Raw genomic sequence first — 18,181 nt, 5'->3', positions numbered from 1 at the left:
ATAATTAGTTTAATTACCTATTATAGGAAGCCAAATATTATTGTTGAATGTTGAACATAATAATACGTAAGGTATTTTAATATTTTAGACGAATGTTTATAACTTGAAACAATTAACAAAGTCACGAACACATTTCAAATTGTATACATTCTGATAACATTTTTGGTATTGAATATTTACTATTTAGAATGGTATGTAATATTATAATGTTTAAAATTCAAATTTAAACATTTCAAGCAAAATTATTTTATAATATGTAATTAATATGCAATAAGTTAATATTAATCATTATTATTATTTGTGAAAACGTGGATTGTTTTTTTTTATTTATTTAAAACTAAAAAATATATTTCCTATTTTTATAAGTACCTATAAGATTATAATCATAATAAATAAACTATATTTAAAGTATTCATTACCTATCTAAATCATCTTTTGTAATTTATGTTATATGTCAGCGATTTCCAACACATTGTCAAGGGTCCACTTGAGGGCCGAGAGAAATGTGGTACTGGGTCAAGTGTGTAAATCCGAATTTGAAGTAATATGAAATATGCACTTGTCTGAAAGTTTTGTACACTAATAATGCATTATTGTACAATAATATTATCTACATTTCTTTTATATAACTATTTAAAAATTAATTTAGTTTTCATCGTTCTAAGTCTAAAATATTTTTGTATTAGATTGTACTTTAAAAGTAAATTGAATTTATGGTCAATTTAAAGTCATGCGAAGGCATATTACATTTAAGTGGAACTTTTGACTTTTGAAAGATAAAAACTTCCAGTACTTTTTCAACTAATGATCACTTACTACGAACCCAAGAACATAAAAAATTGTCTTTATTTAATTTATTAAAAATTAAAAACAGTTGGTATCAAATTTCGTTCCTTTTCCCGCAACAATATTGTTTATTTTGCACTATACGATTGATTTTCTATCGGTTTTTCTGTCAATAATTTCAGATAGTTGTCCACAACAATCGAGGAATGATAGAATGTTATTTAGAACTATCAAATAAACTTTAATTTTAAATATAATGATCATTATTAATTATGTTCAATGACGATCATCATACCAAAATATGTAATAAGTGATTACGCGAGTATAATATTTTATGATTATTATACACCAATGTTAAAGCCTTATAGCTGCAGTCATAGGCAACACATTATACACCAAATTTCCCAGAAAATTATTATCATTATTATAGTGGACTATATAGAGTTATTACAGTATATATATATAAATGTGTGTGCAGTAAATATACTATACTGGTCGCTTACAAAAGTTGATAATGATAAAACAATAGGTTGTTATTGATTGTGAAGTCGTTTTGTGTTCGACGTGTGTATATCACTGCATGCGTCGTATTGCTCTATTTTATTGTTATTTGAGTATATGTTTACATGTTGGTTCGTGCGATGTTGATGCGTATATTTTTGTTGTTTTGCGGTATCGTTGTATTTTATATTTTTCCGATGGTGGTGGTCGATTCTTCAAAAACGAAAAACGGACAGCCAGTGGAAAGGTAAAATGTAAAATAATAGAACAATAACAACCGTATAAAACACGATAAAGGAATATTTTGCGATCATACATCATAAAAAACACATACCTACTTAAAGATCACATCTAGCTGGTTTGATCTCGTCGATTAATTTATTTTTTATACATTTTTTTTTCTATATTGTTTAGTAGGTGAGGGTAATTCATGCCGCGGGTTATTAAAATAGGTATAATTTATATAATGTAAATATATATATATCTTGTACATGTGTGTGTTAAAGACAGGGGAAATTGCAGAATCTCCATTTTAAGCGAGTTGCCGATTCCTGCTGCAGTCGAGCCGACAATAAGCAGTCGACTGACAGCAGTAGCAGATATACTTTCGACAAGTCGAAGAAGCGTCATGTAAGCAGCCGATATTAAAGCGCGCAAATAATTAAATATAAAGCTATATAACAAAACTAATTATAAAATAAAAATCGAGTTTGAATTAGAAATATGATGATATATAGAGATATAATTGACAGTAATAATAGGTACGTATGTTAGGAGGTACACCTACCACGTACAATACTGCAATAATGATGATTAGTGTGAGCATAATTAAAATATATTATACTTTATTACTTACTCGCCACACATACATATTAATTATCAATGCATTATATAAAGGTGGTGGTACATACACTTAAACACGACTCGTGACTGCAACTGGGGCTTGACGTTGTCGTGTCCTTCTATACTCGCGTATTATTTCAATAAGTCACGATCCTCTACGGTTCTCATCGATCGTCTCGTCAGAATATGACGATTACACGGTGTTTTTTTTTCTTTCACGTTCGCGCGTAGGTAGGTACCTATTTAAAAATATATATTCCGTCGCATATGGCAAAATAACAATACAAAATATATTGTGTACACATGTACCTATTATTTATAATATTATATTGTGTGTATACATCACCGTCGCCGTATCGATACACCAAAAGTGTATAGGTAGTCTCGAATTCATATTATACATCATATTATATTATTATGTATTATGCACACACGCCGTGCAGTGTTCATCAGCGCCGTTCGAAATTCGTCGACTGTAGACAGTAGCTGCTGCATAACGATATTGTGTGTACAATGTGTACATACCTATATCTCCTGTGGGTATCGTAATAATATTATTATAATATACCGTGCGTATGTATTATATAGTTTGCCTTATTACGGGCATACACCTGACTAGTTAAAGTTAAGTATAATGTTTGATAGTGTGTGTATAGACACTGTATTGCAGAGGTATTGTGCATGCGCGTACATGTCATTATAAATATTATAATGCGCTCGCGATGATAGTATAATGCGATCGTCTGCTTGCTGGACCCGTAGCAGCCGAGTTGGTCCATATAACAATATTGTTATTATTATTTATTGGTATTGTTGCTATTATGTTAAATATTATAATATCTATACGTGGAAAACTAGAAATTTGTTTGCACAAAGACGTCTCCTATTGTGTGACCACGTATGCGAGCCCGCGTTTATATATATATACAATGTACAGTAAAAATAGCGAACATCATTATAATATTATATTATTATAATTTTATAATACAAATGACGCGTGTAACATTATTGTTGTGCGTCCTCGGAGATGACGATGTCGCCCTGCGAGTTTGTTGAACTTGTATCTCCATACGTATATTTTAACAATTAAATAACAATACTGTCAATAGGACGCTAACCCAAAACTAATAATCGTTGACGTAATAACAGCTATCGTTGACGAAGAGATGCAGAACGCAAATTCGGTCACCGCTGCTGTGACAAACGTATTCTGTGGAACTACGTAAGATTGCGTAGTACCTATGTCATTGTTAGGAAAAAAAGACGAAAAAGTCAAAAAATCGTGTTGGAAAATCAGCAGCAGCGTTAGCCAATGTACAATATTGTATTATAATAATGTTATATGGGATACAAGCTGATTCAGTAAATATTCCAAAACCGTGTCCACTCACTCCCTCCTTAATAGTAGAAAAACCAAACTTTACCAATAATTTTGTAAGCTTAGCAATTGAGATAATTTTACTTGTGTTTTATATATATACACAATACACCTGCTTGTGGATAAGTTACGTCCTCAAAAATTGCTTTGCGTACCTTTTTGAAAAAAACATTTTCAAAACCGTTAAAAATCGTTTTGATATTAATATTTACTTATTAGTTGTTTACAATATATTTTATCATCGTGTTAGTATCGTTAAAAATAATTAGTTTAACATTACGGATACACTTAGTGAATGTTTGTAATAAAGTTGTTTATTTTTGATTGAAATGATAAATCATTTTCTTTATTTAGCTACCCATTTTATAACAATACCTACATTTTATAATTTTCTTTTAACAACAATGTCGAGGCGTTAAGGCGTCTGTAAGCATAACGGTATTTTGCTGTAAAAATGCGACTGACTATGCAGTGTTAACGGATATTGCGCAAAATACAATACGATGTTACGTGGCTTATTGTAGTGCTATTTTCCTATTTCTGCAGGACAAATATTTAAATGTGCTCTTTTTGACTGCACCCAACTAAGGAATTGGCGCCATCCACGCGGGGGATGGCTATTGAACAACGAGCACCTAAAGAATAGAGAATGAATCTCTACTTCGTTAATATACACACTGTATTATAGTACAGTGTGTATTATTGAAATATATTATGAAAAGATTCGAGCGATTTGAGTGGTTAAAATAAAATTTAATGGATTTGTCAGATCTATACGCACTTGGCACCCCATGTTCGGAATTTTTGTACATTTTTCAAAATATTGTAACTGTTATTTAGTAACGAAAAGTATCTAACTTGTACTTTTTTGCTAATATCTCTAATTTCTTAGGTACAATCAATAGTTCAGCCAGTGCCGTAGCTAGAACTAGATGGGCCCCGGTGCAAATTTTATCTGTGGGCCCTTTACTTAAGTGCACATTGGGTATGAATGTAGAGAGTGCTTGAATAATTTATGGTGCACAGGTCTGTGGGGGCTCACAGTCAATACCCCCTTTAATAATATAATAAACTGCATTACAATAATTTTAAATTGTTACTTATGAATATTCTTATTTTTTAATTATAATACAAATATGATAAATTAAAACTTTAATAACCTAGTTATACTTCTATACTTGTATAGACAAATTAATAACTAATACATAATAATAAAGTAGTAACTATATAAATGTTAATATAATCGCTACTCTTTATTTATTTAAACTATTAAGCAACTATACTGTACATAATGTAATATTTACTCAAAATATTTAAAAATAATTATATTTAATATGTTATTAAATGGGAACTGGGAGTGCTAATTTGAAGCCTGAAGGTACTATTGTGATTACAACATCCTAGAACCCCCCTATGTGTGCGTATGGGCCATTATTTTTCATTAATATTTAATTTAAACAATTAGGTATAAAAAACAATACAAATCAGTTATCAATATATAATTTTTTTATTGATTTTAACACAAAAAATTTTTTTTTCTTGCTTTAGCATTAGCAAAGTTGTCAATTATTTTTTCTATGTCTAGTTCATCAGTTCTACTTCTTTCTATATTGAGAATTGCAATATTACTAAGTCTATTTTGAGACATTGAGTTTCTCAAATAATTTTTAATGAGTTTCAATTTTGAAAAGGACCTCTCAGCCGAGGCCACAGTTACCGGGATTGTAAGAAATATTAAACATGCAGTTAACACATCTGGAAAACTACAAGCCATGTCATTTTGAATAATGAAATTTATTAAGTCTCTGATATCAGATTGTTCTGGACCAATTAGTGTTGTAATTGATAAAACTTGTCTGGTAAAGTCTGAATTGATGTTAGATTTGTATTTTAATATAAAATCATAAGAGGACTTGATTATGCTTGATTCCTCAGTAGTTTTTAATTTTGATGGGTTAAGAAAATCAAATGTGTTCATCACTTCATTTAATCCAGTAAATCTATTATGTAACTGTGCTAAAGCTGTGTCAATTATCGGTAAAAAGATTTTAATTTTAAAATTATCCTCCGTTACATTCAATCGTCTGTCACCATCTACTTCGTCAAAATATAATTTAGCATAACGTTGTCGTTTACTTACTGATTGAGTGGTAATACCCCATTTATTACACATACATTTTGCAGTATTTAATACAGAGTCATAATTTTCACGTACATTTTCAAGTGTACAAATTGTTTGCCGAAGTAAAGAGCAAGCATTTTGTATGTTGATATCATTAGACTGCAAACATTTGGATACTGGTTGGACTAATCTTAAAATATTTTCCCAGACACACAATAATAAAATAAATTCTATATTTTCAATTTTTTTTTGCAAAGATTTGCTTTGAACAATCTCTTCATTTTTCTTGCTGGTTAGACTAATTACTGTAAGAGTCTTCAGCACATCAACAAATCTTTCTTTAAGTGCAAATACTGCATTATGTCGAGCTTCCCAGCGTGTAGCACATACTTTTTTTAAAACCTTCTTACGAACTGCTGTTGCATTATCTTCTCCAAGAGCCAATAATGCCCATCTTGGAGCACTTCTACCAAAAAAGTTGAATACAGATTGAACAGTTTCAAAAAATCTCATTGCTTTGTCAGAACTCTTGGCTGCATCACAAACCACAAGGTTCAGATTATGGGCACAACAATGAACATACATAGCATTAGGTACAATATCGTTGATTCGCTTCTGTAACCCTGAATAAATTCCGCTCATCACACTTGCACCATCATAGCCCTGTCCTTTACATTTATTAATATCCAAACCTAAATTATGAAGAATTTGAGAAATCAGATTTTTGTAATCAACAGCTCCGTGATGATGTATTTCAAAAAATCCAAGAAATGATTCTTTAATTTTAACCAAATGGTTTTTAAAATCAATTAAGACATAGCGAATTATAACACTGACTTGTTCAATTTTAGTGATATCTTGAGTGGAGTCTATGATAATTGCAAAACAAGAACATTGCCTGATTTCGTCACAAATTATTTCTTGCAAACTTGATCCCAAAATGCCAATTAATTCATTTTGTATGGTTGGGCTCAAGTACTTGATATGATTTTCTTTATTATTCAATAATGTTTGTAAAACAGGATCAAATTCAGCCAATAGATTAACTAATCTGATAAAATTCCCTTCAGAGTATTCTTTACACTCATTCCCACGTAATGCTGTGTTCCCTGCAGTGAGTGTTAAAATTATTTTTATTATTCTTGTTAAAATATCCCTCCAGAACTTTGCTTCTTTTGAAATTTGGTTTTCAAGTTCTTTATCGATAGTACCGTTTTTTAACCAAATTGTTCTAAGTTTTGTGGCTTCTAAATGTATTAATGAATTTTGTTCATGTAATTTTACTTTTTGGGAAAGATGTTGCCAATCGTTAATACCATCAATCCATTCAGGAGTAAAACTGCTATTGCTACGATTAGCAAAAAGCCAACAAACTTCACAATATACTCTGTCTAGTATGACAGAGTAACACAACCAAGCCCTTGGAATACGACTTCCCATTTTCGTTGACATGAAATAGTAATTTGAAGAAAATCTTCTTATCGTACCTCTTAGATTTGTACCAGGGAATTCAATATTTGGTCTACATGGGCCGTATAATAGTATTGATCTTTAATACTATCTGTTACTTCATTATCAAAACGTCCTTTATCAGTGGGGTAGCTTGACTCCAAATTCAATCCTGCAATATATATTTTTTTTAATTTAACAATTAGATGAGAATTAAAATATCCACATAAAGTAAATACACAAGACACTTATTTCTATTTTTAGCTAAACAAACAATTAAATGTATGTTTTACTATGATCCGATTATACACAGTTAAGCTACTAAGCTGTTACTAACTCATTTTTGAAAAACCATATGAAATAAAGAATTTATTATTATCATTTAAAATATTCATAGGTAATACAAAATAAGATAATATAATAGTTACCAAAATATTACAAGAAAATACAAGCTTGTATTTGATTAAATGTTAAAACTATTTAATTTAATTTAAATTAATACATATTGATATAATTAAAATTGAATTAAATAAATGTGGTACCAATATTGCATTTTTTAAAATTCAAATTAGATATAATATGTACCTGGCAGAGTGTTTTGAGTGGAAGCAGAAACTTGGTCTTCTCTAATACCTTCAAACACTTAAATTGAAAAATTGAATTAATACATATTGATACAATTAAATTCAAATTAAATACAATAATATAATAATATATACCTGGTAGTGTGTTGTAAGTGGAAGCAGGAACATGGTCTTCATTAATACCTTCAATCATTTAAATTAAATTAATACATATTGATACAATTAAATTCAAATTAAATATAATAATATAATAATATGTACCTGGTGGTGTGTTGTGAGTGGAAGCAGGAACATGGTCTTCATTAATACCTGCAAACATTTAAATTGAAAAATTGAATTAATACATATTAATACAATTAAATTCAAATTAAATATAATGATACAGTCTTGTTAAGTATTTGAGTAAATGTATTTAAATATTTTTATTATATTTAGAATACTAAACTTTTTAAATACTTCTCGAATAAAGTATTTGGAAAGTATTTTAAATACGGTCTTTGATGTATTTGTATTTGAGAATTAAATACTTTTATTTAAATACTTTACCTATTTTTTTTTATACAATAAACAATTATTTATTATCTTTTTTCTAGTCAGAAATCAAAAGTACTATCATTGAAATTTTGTATTATATATGAAATACAATAATAAATAATACCTAGCTTGTAAGTTGTGGGATAATATAGCTATGGCCAATTAACAATATAAGAATACTACAGTACACCACAGTAGGTGCCAGGTGGCAAGTACTTAGGCTATAATAGTTAGTATCAGAACCAATCTGGAATTCTGGTATATGCACTATGTATAAACTATCAACTATAATATAATAATATACACAGTGTAAATGAGTCTCAATGGTAAAATTTAAAGTTAAAATATCAGAGAAAAAGTATTGAACCCAATTTAATATTTGTATTTGTATTTAATTACCTACTTTCTAAATATTTGTATTTATTCTTAAATACTTTTTGAAAGAAGTACTTCAAATACTATTTAAATACTTTTGAGATTGATGTATATTGTATTTGTATCTCTATTTAAATACAAATTAAAAGTATCTTTTTACAAGACTGTAATAATATAATAATATGTACCTGGTGGTGTGTTGTGAGTTGAAGCAGGAACATGGTCTTCATTAATACCTTCAAACATTTAAATTGAAAAATTGAATTAATACATATTGATACAATTAAATTCAAATTAAATATAATAATATGTACCTGGTGGTGTGTTGTGAGTGGAAGCAGGAACATGCTCTTCATTAATACCTTCAAACATTTAAATTTAATATACATATTGATACAATTAAATATAATAATATAATAATATGTACCTGGTGGTATGTTGTGATTTGAATCAGGAACATGGTCTTCATTAATACCTTCAAACATTTAAATTTAATTAATACATATTGATACAATTAAATTAAAATTAAATATAATAATATACCTAGTACCTACCTGGTGATATGATTGTGGTTATTAATAATATTATGGACACTATGGTACCTAATCAATAGGTAATGAGTTTAAACTTAAAATAAATGTGATGTACTTATTAAGTATTTTTTTTATATTTTGTATTGATTAATTAGTTTGACTATTGAGTAGACTAGTAGCTACATGCCTACCTACATAACGTTGTACCTGTGTAATAATACAGTAACACAACACTTCAAGATAAATATCCATTTCTCACAAGTTAAAAATAATAACAAAGATGCCCACTTATTAACCTTAATAATCTATCTAAGATGTAACTTATTAACTTATTATATACCCATGTCCCATCTAACTGTTTCTATATTACTTAATAGTACTTACCTTTTTTTAAATCTGTCGAAAAAGTTGAACAAAAAAAGTTATTTATTTTTGGCAATTTCGATAGTTTTTCTTGATTTTCTCTTCGTTTTTTTCGTTTTTCATTACCACTAAGATGTTTTTTATTAACGGATGACATAATTAAATGATTAAAATAAGTATTTTAAGCAAAATGTAAAAATTGACAAACGTGCAAACAAATAACAACTAGGTATGCGTCTATGCGAATGAACAATATTATTATTTATTAATATGGTATCAAAATCAAACCATCGATGTATAATGATACACAAAAGTTGTTTAATAAAACATAATTTTCTAGAATTCCTGATAAATCTAACCCGTGTCCAGTATCGAGCCGATAATAATGCACAAAATCATTTTCCCAATAATTCTATTTTTAGTTGCAAAGATAACAAGAAATCAAATATTGACATTTATCAAATCGCAACACACATCTATACTGTTAACCGACAACAATAACAAAGTACTAACAGCATTATCATTAAATATTTATATTACTAATATTATATTGTTATGATCCTATTTAAAACATTATGAATTATTATTTATTATAGGTTCTTAATTCTTATATTATTTTATTTAAGTATGGGCCCCATATTAGAAATTGAAACATGGGGCCCCGGTGCATTGAACCGCTCGCACCGCGGTTTCTACGGCACTGAGTTCAGCATTCCAATTCATTATATGTCTGTTGCTATGCAATGTGATGTTTAGTGTAATACCTACTCTAAAATGGAGTATTACAAAGTGGGACCCATACCCTTCAAAACAATTTTTTTCTAAAAATATTCATGAAATTTTGTAATAATTGTAACTAAATGTGATCCAAAATCAGGGATTCCTAGCTTTATTCAAATCCTGAGTATTAGTAAAACATTTGACCTGTCCGATCCACCATCATTTAGGTACTATACTTTTGTAGGTATAGGTATTGGGTGAGGTAAAGTGTATGACCTACTGTATGTGAGTTTGCGATAGATGATGTTCACAATACGATGTATTGAGGTATATATTGTCTATAATATGTAGTGAATACAAATATACCATTATGCATTTATGCCTATAAACATTCGATTGTGAACATTTACTACGATATAAATTTAAGTGAATAACAATTTGTATAAACAAATAATATATCTAATTTAAATTAAACTCTACACTCTGCATATGCAGTAATGTGTTTTCCATCAACCTAGTACCTAACGTGTGTTTTTATATTTTTTTTTTATTTTATGGTTGGACACTACATGTGGATAGATTTCACACTAAGCTTATTAAAAAAAATTATTACAATTGAAGCGTAAACCACGATAATATATAACTTCTACTTACACATTTATTGTCAACCTAAAAATACCCAAGACGTCTCACGCTTTATCACCAATTAGGCATTAATAATAATACATTGTTATTTGAAATTTCATAACGTATACTTCAATACTTGCAATAGTCTAAACAATAAAAATAATATCGGATGTCAATAATATTAATTAATAAATGGCGTCATTATAGATCGAACGTAGACTATAGCCATAAACAAAAACTAACTGTAAATTTAATATAAAATTTTTCGATTTCGGCGTCGACGTCATAATATATTAGTTAATCAACCGGTTCGTCGATGAGAGTGTAGATTCTCGTCGTCCTATAATGAAAGGGGTGATGCATTGTATTGTAAACCTCCGACCATTGTGTTCCGATTATTGTACTTAGAGGGTTCTCGATTCCTTTTCACATTGCTTTCGTTATCTACAGCAACAACTACTATACAAACCCTACAGGCACGACGACACGAAGTAATATAATGTATATACTGCAGTATTATATTAATATATATTTTATATTGGAATCATGAGGTTTAGATGGTTTGGTGTGAACTGAGGTGATGGTAGCTCATTTTCGTCGGACGACCAAGTATTATATTATGCTATACAAAAATGCGTTTTATTATTTCACCACAATACAAATATAATTAACTACGAATCAACAAGTACTACGGGTGTAATGGGTGCATGTACCTTTTGTCTGGTATATATGTCGTAGGCATATAGTCAAATCAGGCATTTTATTAAATGCCTAGGCATATAGTCAAAGAATTTAATGTTTATGCAATTTCACTATCCGCCTAGACATTTAGTAAAATGCCTAGTCATTTAATTAAGTGACTAGGCATTTGACTAAATGCCTATTTCATGCCAGGCAAATAATAAAAGAACATTTTGTATTATTTTAAAAATTTAAATATATTTTCTATCAGTTATTTATTGCTATTTTATACATAAAAAAAGCTGTGTATTATTTATTAATATGAAAAACACGTATAGATACTCGTATATGAAATAATATGTTTAATTTTGTGTCATTATGTCAACTATTACTATTGTTTTAAAAATGAAATAATAAAAAATAAATATATTCAGGTAATAACTAATTAGGTGTGATAGACATAAATGATGGTACGAGTATATTGTATAGCATATATGTATAGTCAGTAAAGTCTATAGTACGAGTAGTGAGTACTATATATTCTTATTAAATAAAAATAAAAGTTCCATTGGTTTTTACCTTGGAAAATTAACGTTGGTACTAGGTTGTATGAGAACCTTATCTATAGATATTGAGTACTGTGGGACAAATTATAATCTTATCGATTATAACGATAAAAATATGACGTTACGGAAAAAGATACAGAACATGCGATTGAATTGTACAATAATTTAGTTTAGTACGTCTATTACGTTTACGTAAATCGTATGTAGTGTGATCGCGATTGCATGTAATATTGTAACATAGGTATACCTATTGACATTTTTTGTATATTTAAAATTTTGATTGTTTTTATTTGTATTTTAAAATATAATATAATGTCACACAGTGTATTGTTTTATGAAAAATTAAAATCAATTTACGACAACCAAGATAAAAAAAAGGCATGGAGTCAGGAAGACTACGACAAAGCACTAAATGAAATCAATGATGCGAAATTGAATCCAGGTAAAACTAAAACTCAAAACCAATATTATTTATGTCGTAAATATGATCTGATTGAAGTAGGAAATGTTAAACATATTATTTTAAAACCAAAAACTAAAACCGAAAATATTATTTATGTTGTACCATATGAAAACTATTTTGAAAAAATCGAAGAAAGTCATAAAGCGACTGGTCATGGTGGAAGGGATAAAGTTGAGCAGAGTTTAAAAAATAAATACAATATTCCTCGAATAGCAATCCAAATATTTATAAATTTGTGTACAACTTGTAACAAAAAAAAATCAAAACCTTGTAAAGGCGTCGTTATAAAACCAATATTATCGGCAGATTTTAATTCAAGAGGGCAAATTGACCTTATTGATTTCCAATCAACACCCGATGGAAATTTTAAATGGGTTATGAACTATCAGGATCACGCAACCAAATATTTATATCTTCGACCACTTACTTCAAAACGAGCCACCGAAGTTGCACACGAACTTTTAAAAATTTTTTTGGAACAAGGAGCACCTCAAATACTTCAATCTGATAATGGGCGAGAATTTACAGCGAAAATAATTGAAGAATTAGCAGAATTGTGGCCTGAGTGTAAAATAGTACACGGGCGGCCGCGGCACCCTCAGAGTCAGGGATCTGTAGAAAGATCAAATCAAGATGTTGAAAACATGTTACGAGCTTGGGTCGTAGACAATAAAAGTACCAAGTGGTCAATCGGAGTTTATTTTGTACAATGGCAAAAAAACATTTCACATCATCGAATTTTAGGTCGTTCGCCATATCGAGCCTTGTTTGGCACTGAACCGAAGGTAGGTCTTAGTTCTACAAACTTACCTGCCGAAATTATTCAAAAATTATCAAGTGAAGAAGATTTTGAAAATATTTTACAATATTGTGACATAAATAATATCTGCAGTGTTTGTGAAAAATCAGGTAGTGAACTCCAATGTACTATATGTAAAAGAAATATTCATTATGATAATTGCAGCTATTCTATAAATAATAGTAACGATATTGAAAATATTTGTCTGCTATGTAATAATGAAAAACAGATAAAAGTTAACCGCATTGAATCTTACAAACGACAAACTATAGCAGCTAAAAAAATGGCAGAAAATAGTGAAAAACTATTTAAAGAACTAGAGGTTGGTGATCAAATAGTATTAAGTGTTCCAAAAGTAGACCGAGGACCTCTCGATAGTCAAAATATAAATGGGTTAGTGATAGACATTCGGAACGGCGTTTACCAAATTGGCACAGAAGTTGGTATAATAAAAAATTGGTGTTCAAGAGAAGAACTTCAACTAGTGTCAAATAATGGTTTAGAAGACAGCAAAATACAAAAAGACAAATACGTGTCCATACGTGAAGCAGTAGCAAACTTATCAATTTTCAACGGTCAAGGTTTTGTTAAATGTCAATGTCAATCAGGAAAGCGGCAATGTCAAACCAATAGGTGCTTGTGTTTTAAGAAAAATCTTAAATGTTCCAGCAAATGCCACCAAATTACAACATGTGACAACAAGTAATAGGTAACAAAAACTTGTAATTATAATATAACTTTTTATTTATTTTTTATTATTTCATTTTTAAAACAATAGTAATAGTTGACATAATGACACAAAATTAAACATATTATTTCATATACGAGTATCTATACGTGTTTTTCATATTAATAAATAATACACAGCTTTTTTTATGTATAAAATAGCAATAAATAACTGATAGAAAATATATTTAAATTTTTAAAATAATACAAAATGTTCTTTTATTATTTGCCTGGCATGAAATAGGCATTTAGTCAAATGCCTAGTCACTTAATTAAATGACTAGGCATTTTACTAAATGTCTAGGCGGATAGTGAAATTGCATAAACATTAAATTCTTTGACTATATGCCTAGGCATTTAATAAAATGCCTGATTTGACTATATGCCTACGACATATATAATATTACATTGTGTGTAAACATTATTCCATTGAAACGATCGACTGCTGCTTTGGTTCGTATTTAATAAATAAAATTGATTAATATGAAACAATTGCATGATTATAAACTCTGATACTTGTGGTTAATGATAATACTGAGATCAAATAATACACCAACTCATTTTTATCCAAGAATTTAGTTTATAATTTAAAATTAGGGTGAATACTTTTGAACTGAAGTTTAATGCGAAAAATATGGTTTTTTGTATTAAAAAAATGTTCTGGTCCGTTACATATAATATAGTTGTTGCAGTTTGCAAAAATGTAATGACAAAATAATTCGTTCCAATCTACTTTTAATTAATTGAAGAATTGGTGAAAACAGTCGACAATTTGTGTTTTAATCTCGCGCTTATTTGTGAATACTGATGTCCAATGACTGAAAATAGATAAGTTATTTGAAAAGAAAAACTAAAATCTTTATTCTATAAGCCATAATTGGAAACAGATTCTTTTATATAATTATCGGTTACTACCACTTATAAACGGGTTAGTGGGTTATTATTTCAATTATTATATTTCCCACAGTCCACAAAGCAACACAGAATGAGTGATTTATTAGACTTAAATTTTATTCAATATTGTTATGCATTTAAATACGTTATATGAATAAGTACCACACCTCTAAACTCTGGTGTACGAGTATGTATAAATATAATATATAAAGAACATATTTGTTTGGTCTGTCCTTGGCGGCTATTTGACATCGTTTCATAATAGGTGTTCCAAATTGAACGCGGAGCAAGCATTGGTCACATCTTTTGATCGTTAAGACCAGGTGCTTAGTTTAGATGATACGTATTATATTTTTAAAAATGAAAATTTTACGCAAAAAATGTTGTATACAATACCATAATATAATCTTTCCTTGTCGTCGTGCAAACAATGGATCATGAGGGCGTGTAAAAGCCAATAAAAGATTATGATATGGAATAATGGAGTATAGGAAAAATGAGAGCAATACTGTAATATAATCCATTAAAGGTATGGTTAGGATTGAATATTTATTAAAGATTTTTGATTTTTATATAAATAATACAAGATAATGCATTTTTTTATACAAATTGTATCTATATAGAAATCAGAGAATTATTAAATTCATAATTTGTTTATGGTACGCAACATAATATGCAACATTACATTATTTAATATTATGAAAATTAATGTAATAAATAATTTTCAAATGATGATTGTGATAAAATCGGCATTTTTACATTTACATGTATTTCGTCATAAATAGGTATGTACCTATTGTACCTATATAATTTTTTCATATTTTTAAAATATTTGGAATCATTAATTTTTTTTTTTATATGCCAATTTTTGTTTTAAACCAACAATTATAACATTTATAATTTTAGAAAAATTAATTCTACACTCAAATTGCATAAAATTTAATAATAGGCATAGATAGTATTGTAACAACAAGTACAAGAATTATTAAACAGATGAAATCGTGTTTTTATTGACAAGCTAGCGGGCCATGGCCTTGTCAGTCCAAATAGTGTTTGAGTCATGAGAAAGTGCATAACAGTTGTTCACATATATTTTTTGTACCCGCCACTGAGAGCCTAAATCAGCTTGAGTGCAATTCAAATTTCCCGGCAGTCCCGTGTGATCGCAGCATAGACTTCGTTAGTCAAATGATGTGTACATATATTGTATATTTTACTGTAATATTATATCGATGGTCTCGAAACCAGTATTTTAGCTATGGACCCCTTTTAGTGTAGGACTTAGTGTCTTACACTTAAGGGGTTTCGTTAAAATTCAAACTAGACTGCTAATAGAACCAGCGATTTACTAGTTATTATTATAGTATAATTATTGTTCTATGATTTAATGAAAGCAGATACATAACATTCAATTAGACTCTATATAGGTCACTCTAAAATGTCCAATGGACGCATCTTATGCGAAGAGAGGAACCCACACTGTGCAGGTCCTGCTGTGAAGAACTTCTCACAGACAAATAAATATCTCATTTTCATACACTGTCGAAGCCACGGAGAAATTATAGAAATAGCCTAAGGATTCCAGACAACCTATTTGAAGTTCTGAATCCATCTGAAGACTCGAGAACTAAAATTATTTCATATCTTAAATTTATTCATTTTTGTACAACTCAATACAAGTAATTTAATGCATAATATAAATATTATAATTTTTCAAGCTAATAACCTTAGTTGTTTATGCTGTATCAATTAAGAAAAAAAACATTCTAGCCTCGATCCTTCCCTCCACCTGCACGAAAATTTTGATATTTTAATTATTATATAATATGTATATACACTACAAGTATCGAGAAAAGTGCCAATAATAATGAATGTAAAATTTTCAAACGAAGCTTCTACTGCTGTAAACAAAATATTTTAGTCCAATAGGAAGTGCAGCTTGCAAGATGTGGAGTCGAAATAGTTAATTTTTTTGAATTTTTAATTAGAAATTAGGGTTTACCAGTAGTGATCATTGCGCGATGGAACGCATATGAAGACGTAAATGGGTTCACCATACGGCGAGTTGGTATACGTGAAGCGCTCGAGCACCTCTCGTTAATGCTGCTGGATTGCCACCATCACGTTATCAACCATATTATTATAAATGCGACAATTTTATTCGTGACACACGATAAATCATCGCAATAATAACGGACGATGTCGCATCGAAATTTTGCAATTGGACGCTCTGGAATGAGTTCGTTTGCACGTGCGTCGTTTGTAAACATTCTGCACCAAAATACCCGTTAACCATTCTGCAATCACTACAATCGTCTTCTGAATATAGGTAGGTACGCCAGCAAATTTAGTCTTCGAGTCTACAATATCGTCCATCATAGGCGTTCTTTCTATAGGCCTTATTGTTGTATATATGTTCTTATAATCTTATTAGATTGACCACCATAATATGTAGTTGAGTCGTATTCGTGTGCTTGTGTGAGAGTCGATGTGTACAATACAATAATATATAGGTATATATATATAACAGCGCACCAGACGATGATGAAATTCTCGGACGATCTCGTGATTGGCGTCGTCTTTTGTGGACTTACTCATTTATAATAATTATATTATATATATAAATAATCTTAAATTTGTACGATATTACGAAACGTGCAGCGGTTCCACCGTCTATTTACGATGATTGACGATGATGATAACCGTGCAGTAGATGACATAATATAGCTGTCGATCGCGATTCGTCGCGCTCAGTATATTCTGTTTAATTATAATATACCTACAGTGTAGTCCAACGGTAAACGTCCTGTGTTAATTCGCTACTTTTTCCCTGTATTATATATATATATATATTTATTATTATTATTATTTCGTTTGTTTATAAAAATAGTACTACGGTACCGTTAGCGGTCGGCTTTGTAAATGTATAGGTATATTGCACCTAGCCATAGTTTCGTCAGTATAATATATATATAATACGCGTGTATATAACTGCAGCAGATGAGTGCAGATGTCCACCCTGCATCATAGCCATATATAGGTACGCTAATTAATAAACACGACATTGTCGGATAAAACACCTCTAGCTCGTCTATAATATATACATGTATGTATGCGGTTATACGGTTACCGGGTCCGTGGTATCCGCAGCATCCGTCGTCAACCCTATGCAAGAAACTGGACTACCACAAAGCCGGACCACGCGTTGTCGCCATGCGGTGCGGTATCGGTGAAGAA

The 18,181-nt window shown here is 29.7% G+C and overlaps 2 protein-coding genes across 2 annotated transcripts; one reads left to right on the top strand and one right to left on the bottom strand.

Moving 5' to 3' along the window:
- Positions 1–5,089: 5,089 nt before the first annotated feature.
- LOC149056065 (zinc finger MYM-type protein 1-like) lies at positions 5,090–7,070 on the bottom strand. The gene is made up of 3 exons (XM_089227003.1): positions 5,884–7,070; positions 5,226–5,820; positions 5,090–5,113 (listed from the first exon to the last, which is right to left on the bottom strand). Exons 1-3 carry the CDS (start codon positions 7,068–7,070, stop codon positions 5,090–5,092), a joined length of 1,806 nt encoding a protein of 601 aa, XP_089083129.1.
- Positions 7,071–12,902: 5,832 nt separating this feature from the next.
- On the top strand, positions 12,903–14,030 carry LOC149056064 (KRAB domain-containing protein 2-like). Its single transcript, XM_089227002.1, has 2 exons — positions 12,903–13,310; positions 13,554–14,030. The coding sequence occupies exons 1-2, from the start codon at positions 12,903–12,905 to the stop codon at positions 14,028–14,030; spliced, it is 885 nt and encodes a 294-aa protein (XP_089083128.1).
- Positions 14,031–18,181: the final 4,151 nt, after the last annotated feature.

Source organism: Diuraphis noxia, unplaced genomic scaffold (genome assembly GCF_037042655.1).
Source record: "Diuraphis noxia isolate RWA-SAM2 unplaced genomic scaffold, SU_Dnox_SAM2 contig0004, whole genome shotgun sequence".
Lineage (NCBI taxonomy): Eukaryota > Metazoa > Arthropoda > Insecta > Hemiptera > Aphididae > Diuraphis > Diuraphis noxia.
The sequence above is the reverse complement of the archived record's forward strand: the minus strand, read 5'-3'. Positions and strand labels throughout refer to the sequence as shown.